Genomic DNA, 22,566 nt, shown 5'->3' on the forward strand with positions numbered 1-22,566 from the left:
AAGTCAATAAAGTGTGGGGTTTTTTCCCCTGTAGGAACAAAACTCCATAGTTTGATTTGAAAGGACCAAAACTCTTCACGAGTTTCTTCTGTAAAACTTTTGTACAACAGTTTTCTTAACCAGACAACACTCACTTATTGACACCAAAGATTAAGAATAAATTACTACAGCTCCCTTTCACAGGTCTAATACCTTTTTAATTGAGAAAACAGAATCATAAAAAACCTGCCTGTTTTGTCTTACATTTTGTAATGTGGGTATATGCTCACGTCTGTAGGAAAGCAGAGACTTGATGTAACTACAGAAACAATGTGTTTTTCAACAGTAAGATTAATCTAGTAAAAACATCGCTGCTATTCACATTTCTCTTCAGAAACGTAACATATCATTTTCATATCCAGCTTCCAAAATCCTTCTCAAATCCTTCTTCGAACTATACATCTGTTCATTTGCTCGCCCTAGAAGCACAGTTTCATCTGTTTATTACGGAACCTCATCTTACCATGGACAGCACCCCCTGCTTTTAACCTATAGTCATTTCAGAGCTTGGTAAGATTCTTTATGAAACTTGCCACACTACCAATTTTTATGTCAGAAAATTTGATTACTGATGCTTCTACATCCAGGAGGTCAGCAAAATAAAACATTAAGCTTCCCAGCAGGCCTTTAAGCACTGACGTAATGTATGTGGAGGCACACAAGATGCTCCTGTAAAGAGGAAAAAAGCAATTCAAAACACATGAGGGCAGCTGAAGCTTTTTAGGATGACACAACAGATCTGATTTTCTGTTGCAGGTTTTTTTAACAGGTGGGTAGACCTAGTTCCACAGAGCACCGTCTGACAGCCATTGACAAACTTAGGGACAATTCATTTTTTTCCCCAGAAAATTAATGTAAAATACCATCATTTAGCATGCATTTTCATAAAGACATTTAAGGTAAATTAATGCATTTAACATGACCCTGGTTCCTTGAGCTCTTACTGGAATTGACTTATTCCTGAATGTGCCACAATTCTGTTGCCTGAAGAATTTGTAAGGAAATTTCAAACACCAGTTTAATCGCACTGGGAGGAAGGTTTTTCTTTCCATTGCACAGATGGGAAAGGGAAGCATACAGGGGCTAGAAAGCCTTCTCAAGATGACATGGCAAAGAATAGCAGAGACAGGGCTTCGACTGTCTCTCTTTCTGGCCTTGAGCTCCAACAGCTCTACAACGCATCAGCAAGACAGGATGTTTGTCTTGGCTGCGACTGACTGGCATTGCTCTAGGGCCTAGCCATCATTTTCATATCAGGCAGCAGTCTCATCAGCAGAAAGCTCCCATTGTGATCAAGGGGGAGTAGATTTCCTGTGCATCTCCTGAAATTATGCACAAACCATAAATGAGAGAAGTGGAAAAACAAGGGCTAAGTCACGAAAACACAGTGTCTATATCAACCCTTTACATTTTCTTACACAAATACAGAAGAACTGTATGGATATGCATCAGCTGACCTTTCCCCCACTGGTACTGCTCAGTAGAACAGCTTATCATTGAGAAGAGTTTGAATGCTGCAGCTGTCAAGCCTGAGGTCTTTTGAAAGGCCACTTCTCCTGAACCAACTTATTACTCATTTCTTGCTATTATCCGTTTCTTCACCACAAGTGACAAAATCTAAAAGCTGGTTTCACATTAGGTGGAATATCACAGTTTGTACCGTGCTTCTACCATTTCCATTTAGCTATCTTTTTCTTTAGAACTTCCACATCTTTCCTGTGAAATGTCTCCATTTCTTGTTACAGAATTTAAGGCATTGTACTAGAAGAAAGGACCATATCTTTTCACTGAAGCTGTGCACACAGATTTCTGTCTGTAGCTTTAGTGTAAAACAAGACATATTTTATCATAAGCACAACAATAATGAGGAGTTTGTTAGGCTGGTCAGTGACTACTCTGTATTTCTAATTGCCAAGTCTGCTCCTTGTCCTTAATTTAACCCCTGCAGAAATTATAATCCAAAATGTATAGCTGATAAAGAACAAGTAATCCACAAGGTAAATAATTTTCAGCTCCAGTATAGCACAGCATTACTATAAACATGGGGCTTCTTTTAACTGTGCGATGTTATTTCGTCTTCTGAAAGCCTGACAGTTTCCACAAGGAGGACACCAAGGGATTGGCTGGGTTTTAGAGATCAGCAGATGGACAAATTAAAACATTACTCAAGGGAATAGTATAACTTCCAGAGAGCAGGTAGGGAAGGACCATTTATTACAGTAAACCTCGAGAGCCCAGTGTTGGAAACTCTCCATAATCATAAACACGTGTTCTTCAAGTGACCTCCCTGCTCGTGGCCAGCAGGCAACTCCTGCACGTTGAGCGAGGAGGTGCTACTGGAGATGCACAAGCACAGCTCTCCTGCAGCTCAGCAGGGAGGGCAGTGGGCACACCCTGGCACCCAGCCTGCTGTCCTTGAGCTCAGTGCAGCATCCTGGGGACTAGGTTATTTATCTACCCCTATTCACCAATGCCTGCCCAGAGACAGCAGGGTTCAATTGGCTTTTCTATGGGAACTGCTCCCACCAAAATTTTATGAAAAAATACTTTTAGTGGAATTAGTGCAAGATGGTTGTCGTGTCTGAGAGGAAGAGGAGAAGCGCATGGGCAGCTGCAGTATGCAACACAGTATCCAACTGGAAGAAGCAAAATATCTGGTGGCAAATTTTCCATCCTCTTTTACTGTCTGTCTTACTGGTACAGCCTGAAGGTCAGTCTGTGGTAAACAGAAAAGGTAAATTTGATCACACTGAATTTATAGAGTATGTGTAGGGTTTCAGGATTTGATACTGAGATGTTAACCCTTTGCAGAAAAGGCAAAGAAACACAGATGTACTACTGGAAGAAGCGATACCATAGCTCAGTAACCAGGTTTGCTACTGTATTAGGTTTGCATGATAGGGTTTTGGTAGCCAGGAAGGCTATAGGGGTGGCTTCTTGTGAGAAGCTACTAGAAGCTTCTCTGATATCCGATGAAGCCAATGCCAGCCGGCTCCAAGATGGACAAGCCACTGGCCAAGGCCAAGCCCAGCAGCAGCAGTACTTCTGGGATAGCACATTTAAGGGGGAAAAATCCTCTGAATCAAATTTCAGCAGCAGGGCGGAGTGAGAATACGTGAGAGCAAGAGCCCTGCAGACACCAAGGTTAATGCAGGAGGAGGCAGGAGATGCTCCAGCTGCCGGAGCAGAGATTCCCCTGCAGCCTGGGGAGGTTAATGGTGGAGCAGATCCCCACCTGCAGCCCGGGGAGGGTCCCACACCAGAGCAGGTGGGTGCCCGCAGGAGGCTGTGACCCCATGGGCAGCCCACCCTGGAGCAGCTGCTGGCAGGGCCCGTGGCCCCGTGGGGAGAGGAGCCCGGGCTGGAGTAGCTCCTGACAGGACCTATAACCCCATGGGGGACTTCACACTGGAGCACTGTGTGAAGAACTGCAGCCTGTGGAAAGGACCCATATTGGAGAAGTTCATGCAGGACTGTCTGCCGTGGGAGGGACACCACGCTGGGGCAGGGCAGAGTGTGAGGATCCTCCCCCTGAGGAGGAAGGAGCAGCAGAGGCAGCGTGTGAGGGACTGACCCCAGCCCTATTCCTTTCCCATTCTTGGAAATAACCATTAGAATAATTTTACCTTCTTAAACCCAATCCTACATTACATAGCAACTTTCTCATCACTATCAGAAGGCTACTAAAAGATCACCTTGTGGTGCTTGCTTTCAAAACACTCACTGCTCAAGTGTTACATAGGACAGTAATTACATGGCAGTTTATTTGCTGGGTTGCTAGATTTTTGAGTCTACAGACTAACTCTACAAGTATCATGGCAGTCGTCTTATGCTTAAAATAATTCTATATGATTAGAAGGACACTACAGCCTCGGTTGATTTCCCACTTAAAATCAGCCTCATTATCTTCAGTCTTGCTGTTCAAGTGACACAGCAATTGACATCTCTAACAACTGAGAACAGAAAGCTGCGCCTAAGACTTTCAGAACTCGTTCCATCTCAGGACCCTTCGTATAGCCTTTTTGTTTCATTTTTTTAAACCAGGAGTAGCCCAACTTCAAAACCAAAGATGTTATTTCTCTCTGATTCACCACTGAAAAATCTATGATTACATAGGAAGAATACAAATAAAGGTCTGTTTTGTAGTTGTGGAAGACTACATATAAAATCTAAACTGTATGCACAGACACACAAGATGTATTTTTCCAACTGCAATTTAACCTTAATTTCCTTTCTTTGTATTCTGTTCGAAGTCAGTCACCACACCAAAAGATTATGCATTGCATTTTAAACCAGAAGTGTTTGCAGGTTTTAAAACATACCACAGAAAATTTATTTTATCCATTACAGACCCTATATCCATTACAGATCCTATATCCTAAGATGACTGCGCTGAAAATACCATGAGTTAAACATATGGAACAGTGTTCATATCAGTTGGGTGGGGGGATTATGTACACAATTCCCTTTCACTGAGAGCTTGGCCCAATGAGAGATCTATTTTTTCTTTGATTCTTTACACCCAACATAAGGTACTACATTTTCTTGGGCAGAGACTCCTTTTCCTCAAGTTTCAGCCCAAAGTAAAAATTTTGCTGAAGGAAATGCATCAGATACAGTGGAAATGCTAACTCTACACTTTAGTTTAATGCCAGGAAGGATATCAGTGTGGAATTCAGTCCAAATGGAGAAGAGTGTGAGGAAGCATGTGAAAAAAGAAATGGTAATAGTTATTGTGAAAATTAATTTTTAAAGAGAACAGTACTCAGCTTTGATAGAAAGTCTTTTCTGGGAATGGGTAGAGGCCACACTGAACTTACTTGCACAGCTATGTGACCCATGCCAATCAACATCAACACTTCATTAATATTTTACTGAAAAAGTGTGAGATGATTCAAACTTCAGCTGTCCTTGTAGATGTTGCTAAGCAACTTTGCTGCTTGTCTGTGAACTAGTTTTCACAGCAACCTTTCCTTCAAACCAAAGACCTGTGTCCACTTAAAACATTTTCCCTTTTGTCAGTGAAGAACCCAGCAAGTTCTAACCCACCCCTCCCTTTGCCTTTCCCTCCCCACATCCCAGTTAAAAAGAAATCAATTTAATACCATCTAAAATTCTCCACTTACCATAATCACTGTCATAAAACACTATGAATTTCTGCCACCGCAGCTCAGTGACCAGTTTCAGCATAACATCATTGAGGCGGACGGGTGGCCGGGCAGCCAGCGTGTACTCCTCCTCCTCCAGGCTGGGGTTCAGGTGGCATGCTGTGCGTGGGGAGCCTCCCGTGTTGCGTTGTACAAAAAGGTGTGGGATGTGCATGGCATCCGTCAGGGACTGCAGGGCGTTGGCTGAGGCACAACCAGTGGATGTCACTAAGGCTAAGATCCCCAGGGTCATCAGGTCACAGGCTGGAGAAGACAAGAAATAAAGCAGGGTTAGAACAAGCTCAGCAATTCCTTTGACAAACCTAGATGCTAAGAAGGAAACGGGACAGGCTTTACCCTTGCCATTAACAGAGAGTGGAAATGATTTATATTACAGTATCAGCCAGAGCCTTTCAGAGTTAGGTCCTGCACCTCTATGGCAGGAGACAGTATCTGCAATCTGTACTGATAAGAACAAGTCGAGGACAGATAGCATTACTGCTGTCATTTCTTCAGACAGGAGCTGATATGGATGGAGCTTACAGCCCTTGCTTCAGGTCATTCCTGGTGGAAGCAGGAACTGAACTGTCTTTTAAAAGCCAGTTCACTGCTTTCACCTCTTAATCTTTGTTGTGCACATTGGACGAAGACTTCAGACAATAAAGAGCAATTTCAGTTTCAAAGATTTCTCTTATACAACAGAATTTTGAAGGATTTTTAAATTGATGGAAAAACATTCACAGTGTGTCTCAGAGCTATGAAGAAACAACAAAGGCGCTCGTTAGAACAAAGGCAACTCATGAACAACTAAATTATTAATAACACTGTAGCCGTCTTTAAAAAGATCTGGAAAAGCACATACCATTTAAAAACACTGCATACACATTTGAGCCCATCTGCTTTTGAGGATGAAGCGTTAGGCGAGTGAGACCCAGGCGGTGCTGGCTGGGCAGCCCTGGGCAGCCCTTCCCAGCCTTGCTGTGCTGCTGGGGTCAGCTGCAGCATCCCGCCCGGCTCGCTCTCCCCAGGACTCTGCCCGGTAGGGCCACCCGACATGCAGCTGGAGTTGGAAAATGTTTCAGTCTAGGCCCCCCAGCTATAGCCCAGCAGCTATTTAGTCAGTGGTGGCAAGACTAAGGCAGCTACTGACGTTTGATGTTACTAACCCTCTTGAATAAGTGGCAGAAAAGCCACAAGTCCCTGGGAGCTGGGCACAGGGAGGACTCATGGCTTAGTGCTGCCCTAAGGGTCCCCCAGGGGCACTCGGCGCTTCCCACTCCTCTTCTCCTTTGAAGAGGGCTGGGGGGAGCTCAGGGCTGCAGTTGCCGTTTCAGTCCCTGAGCAAGCACCTGCACAAGCCCAGCCTGCCCAAAGGAAACAAGTTAATCTGCTTCCCTGGGACAGAGGCCCACCACCAGAGCCAAGCTGGACAGAAGGTGACTGGGATGCTCCACAGCCCTGCTGCAGGCTACATGACCTTGCTAACAGCCGATAAATGAAAGAGCCTCCGGGGTATAATCCAGAGCCCCTCTGGGACACACAGGGTAGCTGAGCAGGATGTTCAGCTCCCAGCATGGAGGGGAGGCTGCCCACGCTGTGCTTCCCTGCGCAAGGTGATGGCCACGGCACATGGGAGAGCTGGCGGCCGGCACGTGGCACATGCCGCAGGGCTGCCAGGGCATGTGTCAGCTCTGCTAACGCAGGAAAGACGTGCTGCCACCCTGCCGCTGACCCACCTCTGATCTCCGGTGGAACCAACTGAGAGAAAAGGTAGAAAAATGAGCATAACATATTAAAAGGATTTGGTTTTCCTCCTCTAAACACTTTTAAGTATACCTCCACTTTCAGAGGCCAAAACGTCAAAGGGACTGGACAGTGTATGAATAATTAATAGTAATTAGCAGTTAATTGCCAATATTAATTACACAAAGCCACAGTAATTAAACACATAAAACTGTTTTTAACGCAACCAACAAACTGTTTCACCAAATATCGTCTTAGACCAGACAGAAAATAAATAGATCACACTTTGATATGGGATAACAGAAAGAAAATGTTTGATCTTCTCTATGCACAGAACATTCAACATGTATCCTAATGCAACAGAGAAAGATGAAGTGCTTTTGAAATTATTTCCTTGATGGTCTTTACAATACACATGTCAGCTGCATTATCTAAATTTACTCTGTGTTGATTATAGTTACATGAAATTGTTCTTTGTTTTTCCTGAGAGCTGACCTGATTTAACAGCAGGGAGGCATTACATTTGCCAAATGGGAGACCCAAGTTCGGGAACAGATTTGATTTCCCAGGCTTCTAGCCAGAGAAAACTGAACATGTCATACAGGTAATTTATTTAGTCACAGTAGGGGAGGGAACAGAGAAGTGGGAACAGAGGGAGAGAACAGCCGAGCTGAGCTATAAACCCCTGCAGAGATCACCAACCAGCAAGCTTTGCTGTCACCAGAGGTGAGAGAAGCAAGCCACACGGGTCTGTGGAAGGAACAATTTACTTGCAAAGCAGACAGAAGGAGCAAAAAAACAAAGCCCTTTCTCTCGGGAGGCTGCATTCAGAGAGTCACTTATTTGTGGAATATAGAGCTGATCACCAGTTGTATAACAAGAGATGACTTCATTCAGCAGTTGACACTAATCAAAAGCTGCTCACTTACTAGCAGCAAAAAGACCAGAGATACAACAGGCTGCAGCAAATGGGCCCCCTTATCTCCCAGCACAGCCCACTGAACACAGCTGAAATATCTCAGCAAAGACTGTTTTGGTCAAGGCATTTTCCCAGTGTTTTGTAGTTTGTGTCAACTGGTTAAAATGAAGAATTAGTCAATACGTTTCTACATTCTGATATTTTGTCAATTGATTATGTTCTGCCTGAAAGCATATGCTGCACAGTAACTGTTACCTCCTCTTGGCTCTTGGTTTCGAAATAGTATAGCAGGCAATGAAAAACTGGAATGACTAAGGGAAAAAGGTTTCATATTTTCTGAATTGCTTTCTTTAGTCAAATTACAGGATGTGAAACAGAACGTGTCATATTTCTAGTAGAAGACTTTCACTATATAAAAATACAATAGATTCCAGGAAGTTCAACCTCTCCACTCTTACTACACTGAAAGGTGAGAATAAGCTTTTAGCACATAAAGAAGTACTGCTTTCTACATTAGTAACAGAATAGGAAACAACTACTTAGCAAACTCCTATTCATTAAAAACCTCATTAACTCTTAAGACATCTTGAAATCCCATAGCAAAAGAACGTTCAAGGATTATACAATACCAGAAGAAAACTCTGGTGACAATTCTTATAGGATTTCCTCCCACATGCCTGTACTTTTTTGCATACAAAACTTTGGCATGAGAAAAGATGTGTCATCTTCTGTTTTACTTCATACTAGCTACAGATTTTCAGCAACAGTCAAGCACCCCTGACGACGAGACTGAGTAAATCACTAATTCTGTATGCCAGCTGCAGCTTCATAAGCACTCAAAAGAACCTGCAATTTTTGCACATGAATTCTATTACTACCATCTTGATTTCCTTAAAGCTGAAATACAGAAATGTGAAGTTGCCTCAATTCATGTCAACATACTAACATAAGGGAAAGGGGAATCAGAACACCTTAGGTGTTTAGCGATCTTTAACTGCTATAGTGGTAGCTATAACAATTTCATATTGTTATAACGAAGATGTGTTCATATTTATTTATCCTGTAGATGTATTTACGTAGATAAGTTTTAAGAAATAATGCTTTTAAAGTATTTGTTCCACAGATAAAGAGAGACAACGTTCCAGCAATCCTGACTCCAGATTTCACTGCTACGTGAATAGCAATAGTTACTAGTTTACTGTACTGAAATGCCTTCATCACCATCAGCCTTCATCTTCATTCATCTATTTGAGCAGACTAAATTATGACATGGTAGTTGTTAATCGGTGTTAGCCACCATCAACAGACCATCTCTCAAATTTACACTTGGATTTCATTGAAGTTTCCCAAATTATTGCTTAATCCAGTTTTTAGTCGTTTCAGTGAAATCTCTCTCTCAACCTATTCTTTTGAAATCTGTCTTCAGAATCTCCCCTCTCCACATCTGCTTGACATTTCATATCTGGAACTGTTATTTCCATTACAGAGTTTCACAACACACTGTCTGCTCTCTTCTCCATCTATAGCCCTGTTTTTCTCCATTTAGCTTCTCTGTGTCATCTCTGTCATGATGTTGACAGAAGTAACAAAGGTTAATATATTTGGGGCTTCTTCTAACATCCATTTGTCTAACGGTTCTTACATCATACCGATACATACCAAACTTTTCTCTCATTCCGTGACCCCCGTCTCTAACTCCAGTCATATCCCATTAGACAACAGTTCATGGAAGTGCAGCTATCATTTTTCAGAATGCACCTTATCCATGTGACCTTTTTAATCATGGCCCACGAGACTCCTCACAGCCTGTGAAACGATGCAAGAATTCTGCTTTGCTACAGTCACTTTTAAGGTCTTGCTTTCCTACCATTGCCTCATGTACTGCCATCCTATTTGTGAAGACAGGTGCAGATGGCAAAGTCCTGATTTGGCACCATCTTCATAGGGATACTTGCATTAAAAGCTTTAGCTCAGATCTCTCTAATTAAATCCCTCTCCAAACTGCAGGGAATCAAAATACTCCAAGACAAACTGTTATCTTGCTTCTGGCAATGTGACAATATGACCATCTTTCAGTCTCCCTTTCAGTGGTTTCCTGTTTTTCAGAAAAGGGTAGAAACTTGTTCCTTTGTTTCCACAATTATCAATAGACCAGCTGCCACTGTAATTTCGGATCTAACAATACATCCACCTACTGGCATTCACACTGCCTCTTCAAACTTCAATGCCTTTCTGTCTCTCACTTCTGTGTAGCTCTATAGCTGGTCCTACCCACTCTGGACAGCATCTGATCATATTTGATAAATCCTCTCTGAATTGTTTGAATTTACTTGATTATTTTTTTCTTTTTTAGTTTGATTAACCTTTAGGAGCATTTTACTGCACTGCAAATGGAGAATCTTCCTAATAGCAAATAACTTGATTAAAAAAAAAAAATATCACGGTTCAAAAATTGAGAGGTTGCTGCCTTTTTGCTTGGAAAGATCTTCAAAGGAAGAGAACTTCAGATCTGGCAAAAGAATGGAAATCCAGCCACACTGCACATACCTAATATTTCTAGTGTAGTTCTCTGGAATGAAATGATTAACGAAGTTGGCACTTAAGTATTTGTAACTAGGTTTCACAGCTACCATCCTGCTGAGATGAGATGAGGGACTTCATGCCTGCCTTAGTACTATTGCCTCAGTCAATCTGGCAGAAACTGATTTTTCACATTGTTTATCTTTGAACACCAGTAGGGAGGAAAATAATCATTTTATCATTAAAACATCAAATTCCAGAGAACACAAATTCTGGAGAAGGTAATAAAAAAACCCAAACTATTTTGGAAACCTAAATCCTAACATTCCATGAGATTATCAAGGCCTGCAAGTTATTCTGCTGAAAGTGCATAGTTAGCAAATCTACAAGCTGGCCTAGCAAGCACATGCAGAATATCCCGTGCTATATACAAATGAATACACAAGGAACTAACTATTGTATTATTCATGTGTACAAAATTTAATCAGCAATTTGGTTCATTAGCCAATTTTATTTATAACATACACATAACAGAAGTTTTGGGTTAAACACTAGAATAGCAAAAAGTTAGGAAATAAAAATATATCATTTCAGAAAACTGGTATGTTGTATCCTTAATAGAGATGTAAGGTCTGCAGGAAATGCATCCATAGAGGTATTCTTAAACTGAATGGAAAAAGTCCTTCTGGGAGGTTTGTCTGGAGCACTGAGGTGACATAGAAAAGACAACAATACAAGGAAAAAGACTGCAGCCCACCAAGCAATATTTCAAAATCAAGAGGACGGCAATACAATCCCTTCAGCTAAAACCAAAAATAACACAAGCCAGATAAGTGAGCGCTTTCACACATACCTAAACAAAACCCAAACATTTCTGCTGTAGCACACGAGAAACTTTACAGAAGTCAGGGCACGAACCTACAAGTATTTCAGTCAACAGAAAAATAGATAACTAAAATGTAGATAACTAGTAGTCTTTTTCTTTAGGCCTCAAAAGTCCTTTAATACTTAAATGATTTTGTGCAAAATCAGTCCCTCAGGCAGACAAAATTACAGGATAAACGATATCACTGAAAATGCTTCTATTCAAAATACCGATCTATAGATTCACTCCTACTATTGGTGAATTAAAGACAACATCAACATTAGTCATCTAAACATTCATTTGACCTGATGCTTCACTAAGAGGTTTTCCTGAAGAAAAGTAGGTTTTCCTTACTTTATATTTTATGTTGTTTGTTTACTCTTCATCAGTTTCTTTTATTAATTGAGAAAGAGAATTCATAATGAACTGGCATATTGGCACCTAGTATCATGCTACGCAGTTGTCCTTCCTTTGGGTAGTCAGCAATAAATTATTTCTGTTACATTTCTTTAGGTTTTTAATTACCTTTATGTTATGTGTTTACACTATGTTTCTTCAAACTACTAAGAATTTGTAATTTTTATTACAAAAACCCTACACAAACTATAGTTACTTGTCAGAGTAACTGTTAATAGAGAGAAAAGATAACAGATATAGACAGCAAAATTCTTTTATGTAGCACTTTTATTGCTGTACCAGTTTGTATGTAGTGAAGATTAATATTTCTTACTACATTAGACATATGTTCAATCAAAACAAAATGCATCTTAAAACAAGAAAGAAAATTCACAGTTAGTCCACTGTGGTTTAATGCAAAAGTCAAACCAACCAAAACCCTAACTACCCCAATTTGGATGTGTACATTTTTCACATGTAACATTTGAGAACACTAAATATTTCCTCCCTTTCATTTAAACAGCTTTTCTTCTCTACCTGGGACCAGGATCCAGGCTTTCTTAAATCCCACAGTCCTTGATGCGATAATTCTGGAAGGCACAGGAAAGTCTGACACAGCCCCACCATACCTCCTGATGGCAATTGTGTTCCCCTGCTTGCCGGCATTCAGAGCCCAAACGCAATGCCAAGTCTTCCACCAGAGACAAGAATTTCAAATCATGAAAGTATTCCCATGGATAATAATTCATTGCAAGAAGGACCTTGGAGAGCACCTGTGACTAGCCCGGCATCCAACATACAAATGCAACCACTGACAAATACTGCAGACTCTCTTGCAGTAAATAAAAATAGATAGTCTGAGAACCAAAGAGGACAGAAAATGCCTGAAGTTTGTCAGATAAATAACATTCTTGCTGGATATCACAGAAACATGATATAAACTTAAAACAAAAGGAACCATATACCCAACGCAAAGCAAACTGTAATGTTGACCTCCTCAAAAGGCCCATGTTCTAGTCTCACATGAAACCAAGCTCCCTTTATGTGTCCTTTTTCCAAAGCCATGAAACCCACATTGGGAAGAATTCACAATAAATCAGTTCAGGGCTCTCTCCAGCTCCAAGAAGGCAAGTAAATCTTCTCCTGTCAGCTTGCAAGCTCAGGCAGAGCTTCAAAATCTGACACACACACACCCCATATAACAGAGTATCTCTGGAGAGATGCTGATACTTACCCATGTGTAAATATGTATGATGTAAAGTCTTTAACGAGTGATTGGCAACAGCAATAAAACCTGGGGCCACAGTCCTAAAATCACAGACTTATAGCACCAAAGCTAAAATGATCCTGTAGCAGGTTCATTAGCATCTATGTATGGACAAGACACAGCTGGCAAGGCGCAGGCTGCCACTAACTCCATGAAAATTAGAGAAGCTCATTCCTGACCTGAGGCAGGCTCAAATATTTCATTTTAGTGCAGCTATAGAGGAGACATAGTATTTGCCAGCAGTTGAATTGTCATTGTGAGCCCTCCATGGAGTTTTTTGATACTTAGTTTTCTGATAACTATTAACTAAAACCATTATACTAGATAATATATTGAAAAACTGAATAATCACCATTTAGCCTGTTTCTGAATTCTTTCTCTGTCCTTCAGTATAGCTCTTTTTTTTTTTCCTCCTTAGAAAACACATGGTAAGGGATTCTCTAGTGTTTTTTTCTTAGCAACTGAAATAAGACTGGCAAGTCAGTTTATAAACTCTTTATTTTTTTCTTTTAGAAAAGTTAGTCATCAGTTGTATGGGTAAAGTCCCACTTCTGTCTCCAACTTAGGTAAAATTCTCAGCTGCCCAGCTCAAAGCACTTCATGATCCAAAAATATGATACGCATCATCGCTTACATTTTCTAAGATTATGACGATTATTTCAGTAGGCTACCAGTTACATGGAAAAGATTCTGGAAAACCAGTATACACTATCAAGAAGACCAGTATATACATATATAAACGTGCATATTTAAATGTACACGTAATCAGTATATCAAAATATCCCTGACAAAGCAGCATCAAAACAAACCTCAAAAGCTAAGTTAAGCACGAGATTTTGAAATGTTTATCAAAAAACTTCTAGAAAAAAATGTTATTAAAGATCCTCCCCTTATTCTTGGACTGCCTTTTTATTGTTTTTCCAGCATTCAGCAGCCTAAGCCAAACAAGAAAGAATAGGAGAAGGAAAAAAATGAATGAGTTTTTGTATGCATGTTTCCTATGTTTTTCTTCTAGATACACGCTAACCATTACTCACAGAACAGAGGCACACTGGCGATATCGCCTTCCTCATGCTGCTTTTCCCACACTGCCCGCTTACCCCTTCTGAGGTCAGAAGACAGCTCCATCTCCTTTGAGTCACTGCTCACAGCACTAATAGGGTGTTTGGTTACTGCTCATTGACACTGGTTGCATAGGAAAATTAATATTTAGATCATCAGCTTACTTTCAACTAAATGCTTTACTGGCTGGTGCCTTGTGGGCCAATTCTCAGCATGTATACACTGTCAGGGCTCCCCTGACATTACTAGAACCATCTTTTACCTCTGAAATAATAGTCGCCGCACCTTACTTGCTCCATTATCCCCTTGGTTCAGCATTTTCAGTAAGCTGTTGTCGTTGGCTCACACACAGACAGAGCACCTAGATTGGGTATGAAGGCTGAAAAATGCTTTTCTTTTCTAGGACCTATAGTGAATGCACAAAATTGTATAAATCCTTTCCCTAGAATGCACATTGACTGCAACAGTTGGAGGTTTCAAGTAATTTCCCTCAAAGCACAAACCAAAAGGACATTTCAGTGCATGACAACATTCTTTGTGTCAGTATCAATGCAATAAACCACTAGCTGCCATTCTTAAAAAGTTAACCAAAAGCAGGGAAAGAAGCAATCTAGACCACTCTTCATTCACATTTATGCAGATGATGAAATTATTTCAAAGTGGTAAGTAATATACCATAGAGAAGGAAAAGAGTTATCAAAAGTAGAGTTGTGGCTTTCATCTTTCATTTAATTTATGGGAGCGTATTAATAGCTCTTTTCAGTCTTTAATAGCCTAAAATAAAACATTAAAGTCCTCTCACACCAAGCACACAAGTGTAACTGCTCTACTGGCAACAGTTTACTTTCCATGCAACTGAGTGATGCCATCAAGTGGTCAACAAATGCACCGGTTGTTTTGCAAATAAGGGTTTTGGGTTAATCACTGAACATGCTACATTTTGCGTGGAAAAGCCACCACCATGAAATCAGTACAAGGGATACTCCACTAATAAAAGTGCATTAATTGAGAGCACTAGTGACAAATAAGAGATGCCCTTGCTTTTACAAAAGACACCTGATTGTGCTCTCTAGCTCCTCCAAAGAAGGTAAGAGTCTCTGAGAGAAACAGCTATAACTCTGCTTTATAGCTGAGTTTTGCTATTGCCTTTGCAGTCGGATGGGTTTGGAAGACCAAACCAGGAAAGCCTGCATAATGTATGTATTTACAACTTTTTTAGACAATAATTTAGTAATGTGAGCGGTTGAGGATGTGAAATATCACGAAATTTACACATTTTCTAGCTGTTCTGAATTAATAATTAAAAAAAAATAATCCTTAAAGCAGCTAAATAATGCCTTGACAGTACAGAAATCTCGGGAATAACTGCACTTCTGTTTTCTCGACGAAATGTCATTCCATTAGTAACGGTTTTCTTCCAGAATCATAGCTTGGCATGACGTTTAAAAACATGAATAAGCATTTCTGGGTAAGACTAAAAAGAGTATGGTTTTGCAGAGCTACACATTAATCAAAATGACATCTATACTATTTTAAGGCACCAGGTGGAACCGAACCAGCTTTGATTCTTTTTGTTTTTCTTTTCCCCTTTCAAGACTAGTTCTGAGTTAGAATTAACTGCAAACTATCTCAATTATTTAAGAGACATAAACAACTGCTATTCTGAATACTACATATTTGATTTCCGTTCTTAGCAAGTTCATCAATAATTATGTTTTCTTTTGCCCTTCAACACAGAATAAACTGCACTTTCTCACCCTCTGCTTCTTTCATTTGCCTTTCATTAAAAATCATAACGATATAAAAGTATTTTTTCACACGTTCATTAGCATTCTGCATGCATGCTTGACTTCACTGCCTCCTTTGGGACTTTTTTTACATGTACACGCCGAGTATTATTGTAACGTCAGCGTGGCTGAGGCTCAGTTCCGGCAGGCACAAAAGGAAAACACTCTCCTGCCATTTACAAAAAGCAGTCAAATGTAGCAACTCCAGACGAGCTGATAAAACCTCCTAGTTCTTCAGTACCAAGAAACTCATTTGGATTCTGAGCAGTATTGACCAGCAAAGAACGCGTTAGCCCTGCTTGCCTGTCTAATTAGCAGCAATGATGTGTGTGCACAAAAAGTGCCAATAGAAACTTCAATTTGTGGGGGGCACCCCCCCTCCTTAAACTGTTCTCCTGTGTACCATGCTTTTATGCTGAAAGCAGGAGGGATGAACATCAGGCTAAGCATCACGACATTACTTCTAAACTAACCACAAAAGATTTCTCTGTTCTGTTGTTTCCCCAGCACATTAGAAGCATGTGTCATTCCCTGCACACTCCTAGTCACCCAGAAATTTTAAACAAACCAAAACACCGGTGCATGATCTCTGTTCCATAACCAATCCACCACTGTGCTTCAGTAAAACACCTACTTGGAAACAACAAATTCAAACTGCAAACATCACTCCAAAGCAGCAGTTCACATCCTGAGAACGAAACCTTAAGCAGGAGACTTAGACGGGCGCCTCAGGGGTATATATAATACTATCAGGGCTGCTGCGTTATGAGAAGGATAAACATTATGAAACTCAAGGCAAATTCCCAAAAGCTACCATTGCCTCATGCATGGACCGCAAGTTCCATACTCCAACTACCAGCTCAAGTAATGCACAACCCTAAAACCTTTCCTTATCTTGCTATGATCTCTTCTCTCCAATAGCTGTTACTTCTGCCAGCAAAGTGGACAGCAATATTACATCAGGCAGATGAGACACCAGAAGTCAATTCACAGAGCTGGGGAACACACCCATGGTGAAGGAGCCAACTTACACAAACAACATTCATTTATTTATGCCAACTGCTGAAAGACTCACAGCGTTTATGAATCTAGCTGTGACTCAGTACATATTTATAGCTTGTATTTATTGACAAATTTTAGGGGTTGATCTATTGAAAGATCTCTGCAATGTATCACATACTTACAATTGCATTCAAGCATTATGCAAATATCCCAAGCCTAGCAACAGTCTAAAGCTGCTATTTCATTTTCTAAAATCAACTTTAAAAGGAACACTTTCTTCTTTCCCTACCCATGAAACACATAATGAATGCCAAAATTATTTTTGCTCAATACTAGGAAAAAGATCCTGTCCTCACTCAGCACCAGTATTCCTTACATGAAAACAACTGCTTACAGATCTCAAATCCGCAGGACCAGCGCTACAAAATAGGTGGCATTAAAATACTGCAAGTCTGCATTCTCCAGTTTGCTTTAGCAGTTGCCCTAGAGTAACTTCAGACACCACACAGCTTTAACATCTAATAAAGCTACTCTAAATTGTTGGAGTATTACTCTGAATTTCTCTCTCCCCTTCAGCTCTGCATGAGTCAAATCAGGGAAAAACATCAAAACCCACAAATTTGCAAGAGTTCTCATCTGAATACATGAAATTAGACAGTTGTTCAAATGTGTTTAACACCTTATATAGTTCCCACTGTGAACCTTAGGACAGATTTTCAAAAAGTCTTAACATTTATGCACCTCTTACCCAGAGGCTGCTTGAAAACCAGGCCTCTCCTTTTGATGCTTAAATGAGACTGGCCTCTTGGAAGTTGTTCCTATTTTGGACTGCACTTTTCTTTCTCTTTTTTTTTTTTTTCCCTCTTTATCTCAGCCTCTATCTCTGCAGATAAACAGACATTACCCTGCGGATAACCAGGCTTACTTCATACCAGCACAGATGCAGTACATTTCCTTAATCTCATGTTATTCAGAATTGTTTAAAAAACTGCCCTAATTACACCTTGCACCTAAGGTTTCTCTATACATGAAAGTCACTCTAGGGAAGACACCAATTTGAAAACTAACAAAGTGCCCTGGAGTGGTGGTCAGGTTTGATAGAGGCGAGTGCCTTTTCCGCTACACCTACTGTGAAGGTGGAAAATTCAAAGAAAAGTCACACCAAAATGCAAATCAAGAGTCATTACAAGGGAAATCAAGCCTCTCTTTGCTGGATACATGTTCTTTTTATGTCCCAATCAACCACCAGTACAGAGTTTCTGAAGGTCTCCCTCCCTCTTCTATTGCACACATCTCACCAGCACACAAAGCCCCCCCACCAGTATGCCCTTGTTGCTCTCCCGTGTGGCCACCCACAAAAGCGCCAGGGAGATCTGGAGCATATCAAGCATGACACACGGCTCAGAGAGCAATGGCCAAGTGCAGGACAAGGCCAGTATTTTGCTTCTCAGTCTTGCTGGTGAAGAGAAACAGCTTGCAGAAGAGTAGACAGAGCCTGTGGGTTTTGCACAGCTGGTGTCAACAACACAGCTTTTACAACCATGGAACCATCTTTCAAAACCAAGGACTTCAGGGAAGAGACAGGACCTATTTAATCAGTAGTGTAAAAGCATCTTTGCCATCAGGCTGGCCAAACCTGAGAAACAGGGCTTTAAACTAGGAGCATCAGGGAAGGGAAACGACAGTCAACAATCAAGTGAGGAAGCAGGGAACCAGCGTGATAAGCAAAAGGTACAGGCTGAAGTACACAAGAAAGATCTGTGAAAGAGCAAAACAGGACAGAGGGGGGGGCATACCAGGCATACGCACACAAATACTGAAATGGCAAGAGGACACCGTGATGGGGAATCCTCCCACGTCCCGCTGAAAAATCAGCAAGGGTGGGTGCAGTCGCAGGGTTACAATCCCAGAGAGATACTATGTGATCTCTCTCAGGACTGCAGTGCTGCAGTGACTGCATCTTCCCCCCCCCCCCCCCCGCCTCCCCGGCCCCCGTTTATAAATACAAGAATTTTACCCCTCTATTTTCCAGCTAATTACTAGTTTCTCACATAATTACTGTTTTTTAAAGCACCTAAATCATAGCTGTGAAAGAATCTGCTAATGCAATTCAAGTTTCAGTGACCTATGCAGAATAATTTACATATATATATATATATGCGCCTTAAAATTACTTTCTAAAGTGACCCAGAAGTGGAAAGCAGGTGTATTAAATCCATACAGAAAAAGTAACCAGCTTTATACAGTACTGCATTGAAGAAAAATAAAAATGTATTAATAGATTACTCCACTTGTGTCCTATTCTGCCTTAAATGGTGTCCGTTACTGATTAGCCCATAGGACCTTCACTTTGAGCTTTCTGTCCTCTGTGATCAAGGTGAAGAAAGAAGAAACAAAGTACTTCTTGTAATCAGGTTTCTATGGATAAAGTATGGTGCTAACAATTAAAATGTTTTATTAATAATAAGACGATGCCACTACTAAATTATTCTAAAGCATCTGAAGCATCATATTTTCAAAGACCTGTATGCACATATTGAATAATTTGAGGCAAATGAGAGCGTCATATATATGAAACTAATCATTAAATTAGATTGTAAAAAAAGACTACAGACCACACAACGGAAGAAAGAACTAAACCCCAAGTGTTTCATCAGTAAGCAAGCCCAAACTGACTAATCCAGAAGAAAACGCATAAAAACGATCCAATATTAAAATAACTCACCTTCCACTGAAATATAGTTTCACTGTGAAAGGCTCTGCTCTCAGCTGTTACCTGATTTCAGTAACTGCATAAAAGAATATTTTCAAAGTGGATAACAGAGGCTAACTTGAGCCCTGTGACATTATCTACACATAAATACGTTACTACACTTCTGATTAGGTGCTACTTAGGCTATGTCACTAATAAAGCTTAACTGGCTGTTATGTGTGTGTGTTCATAAAGTCTCATTATATAAAACCTCCAGGTCACAGACTAAAACCAAAACAATTTCACCCCTGTTCTCCTACCACAGGATTTGAAGTGCACTGTAGTCAGAAGAGCTGATCCTAAGGAACAGATACTAAGACACTATCACATATGACAGGACAAGTAATGTTCAGTAGGGAATTCCAGTATCGCATCTTCCTGAATCTGTGTGGCCATTGCAACACTGGTAACTACTGCTTGTGTGGAGAGGTAAACACAGATGGAAGGAAAACACTTAAAACTGACAAGACAGACCTCATACCAAAGAGGTTAGTGCCAAATTCCAACCTAGGCATGCAAAGGGATTAGTATAAAAACAGGAAAAGATGCATCATAAATACAGAAGCAGAAAGAGTAGGTCAGAGAAGGATCCTGCTTTCAAGTATCAATTCTCCTTTTACCAGTTTCAAAATAATAAATTACTTACTAGAGAAGTAATTTCTGATGAGAAGTACCACCACAAATGAGGGGTTTTGTTCATTCGTAGTCACCAGCTTCTCACTAAGGGTTTTTACTATACCTCTAACTGTGCATTCATTATTGGGTCATACAGATTTTCTGAGAGTATGTATTATAAGTCACATGCTGGAGTCATAAGCCAAGCAAAAAAAAAAAAAAAAAATTAATTCAGAAGCCAAAAGTCAGAAAGCCACAGCAGCTACCACCTTCTTGCAATTCCCACTGTCCCAGGCATTAGGGAATTTTATTGCGAGAGAAGCATTCAAATTCTAGGACCACTAAAAATCAAGTTACAGCAGGGTACCATAAACAACACAACGTCAGCTTTAGAGCCTGGACATACTGACTGCTTCTTATATTTTCTGCGAGGCTCAGGGTTTTTTCAGTTATCATCATACAGTGGTTATACTCACTCTGATTTTTTTTTTTTTTTCTTTTGTACACCATCTTTATAAAAGTCACGGTCCCATCCAGAACACATGCTATATATAACCGCTAAATAGTCACATTCTTTACACCTTTCCACATAATCACTGAATTGTTTTCATAAAATAACATGACTGTAAGGTTGGGGGCTGGAGGGAAGCCAGTATCAGGACTGATGGTACTTTTCCCCCTGGAATTTCACTTGACTGATTTCTAATAACCTACACAATGAGCATTGCGGACTTTTAAAGTTCCCCAAATCTCTCTTGAAGTGAGACGTTGCCTGCTAAGGTTAGCTCTCTAGACACATCATGTAGGTGCAGCTTCTGAGAGCTCAAGCATAGTAAACACCGAGTCTTCAGAAACAGGCTACAATTAGCTCTCCAAGCTTCCCAATTTACTTAAAATAACACTTCCCCAAAAACCTAATTTCGTGACTGCTAGACTAGGCTATAATTTTTCATTCAAGGATTTCTAACAGTCAAAATACATACCATAACTTTTGACGTAGTTGCTAACACAGGGAACAGTGTAGAAATACTAACATCCCTTTCCAGTCTCCTGAACGCGTTCTCATCTGGATGACTCTTCCAGATTTAGGTCATGTCTCCAGCCCGAAGACTTGTCTGCCTCTCTTTCTGTCCCTCTCTCTGTTTCTTGCCTGGACCACAGAGTCTCTTCCCACACATAACCTTTTACCTTCCCTTCCTTGAAATGAGTGGTGAAAGACCTTGCTTTTATAATCCTCTACGACGATTCTATAAGACAGTCACCTTATGAAGAGCCTTTTGGTGATCAGCTGACGCACTAAGAACTTAGCTTCCTGCCTTCATTTGAGTTTGGTCTTTATAAACAGATTTTTTTCATAAACAGTAACTAACCCTGGCTTCAAGGGCTTTCCACAATCACAGGTGCTTTGTGGCTCTTTCCATTGCTACTTTTACATTATTGCTAAAAAAAAAAAAAAACAAAACAAAACAAAAAAACGCACAACAACAACAACAACAAAAAACAGAGACAAAAGGAAGGGAAAATATTTGAAGTGGACTTTCAGCTTCCGTATATCTGCGTATAGAGTTCACATCTTGGAAAGAAATCATGCACTGTAAATAAGTCATTTCTGAAAGAAGTTTCAAAATAAAACGATTCACACACCACATAACATTTTTCATATGAACTTAATAGCACAGCAGATGTGTTTTCCCCATGAGGTAAATCATTCATCACTACAGAACTGCCTCATCATGCGGAAATAGCTACGCTTTGGTTTTTTTCCCCTTTCTTCTTTCTCGTACCAGGTATGTTAAGGGTTTATATTGGTTAATGCAGCTAGAAAATGGCTTTTCTCTCTCGTACCAGACATAGTCATTTCAGACTCTTCTAGTGACAGATCTGAATCACCAGGATAGGTTTGCACACCAGCAGCCTACCTAAATGCCTTCTATTATTGTTGTCCCTTCCAACCTTTGTCACAGCTCACTTACCTTCTCTCAAATTACATTTTTAAACTAGGACAAGAACAATTGAATTTTTAGCTAGGTCTATCTAATGTCTTGGCTTAGAAAATTCCTAAAATCTTGACAGACAGGTTCTTTAGCAATGCAAGTGCACAATTGTGCTAAAACACAGTTTAGAAAGCACATACATACTCACCACTTCCACATCCCCTAAAGTTCTATAAGGATCTCAAACATTTTCTACAGTATTTATTATACATATAGTACTATGAACCACTTGTATTTTGGACCTAATTCATCTGAATAAGCAACTTCTTTGAAATCAAATCGAATTTATTCCCTCACTAGGCTGAAACTATTTTGTGCAACCAGGAAAACTACCTCCTGGATAAATATGTCAGCTGATTTCTCAGGGGAGATTTTTGTCAGAGACGCTCCATCTTCACATGATAAGAACATTTTTATATAGACCAAATCTACATCTTGAGACCATCTATCTGGCAGAC

The 22,566-nt window shown here is 40.4% G+C and overlaps 1 protein-coding gene across 1 annotated transcript in view; it reads right to left on the bottom strand.

Annotated features, from left to right (window-relative positions):
* Positions 1 to 22,566, bottom strand: part of GRID1 (glutamate ionotropic receptor delta type subunit 1) — a 544,815-nt gene that overhangs the window by 317,838 nt on the left and 204,411 nt on the right. The window contains exon 3 of the mRNA XM_056350722.1: positions 5,166 to 5,450. Coding sequence (XP_056206697.1) covers positions 5,166 to 5,450 — 285 coding nt within the window. The remainder of the gene's footprint in view (positions 1 to 5,165; positions 5,451 to 22,566) is intronic.

This window comes from Falco biarmicus, chromosome 9, assembly GCF_023638135.1.
Source record: "Falco biarmicus isolate bFalBia1 chromosome 9, bFalBia1.pri, whole genome shotgun sequence".
NCBI classification, from domain to species: Eukaryota; Metazoa; Chordata; class Aves; order Falconiformes; family Falconidae; genus Falco; species Falco biarmicus.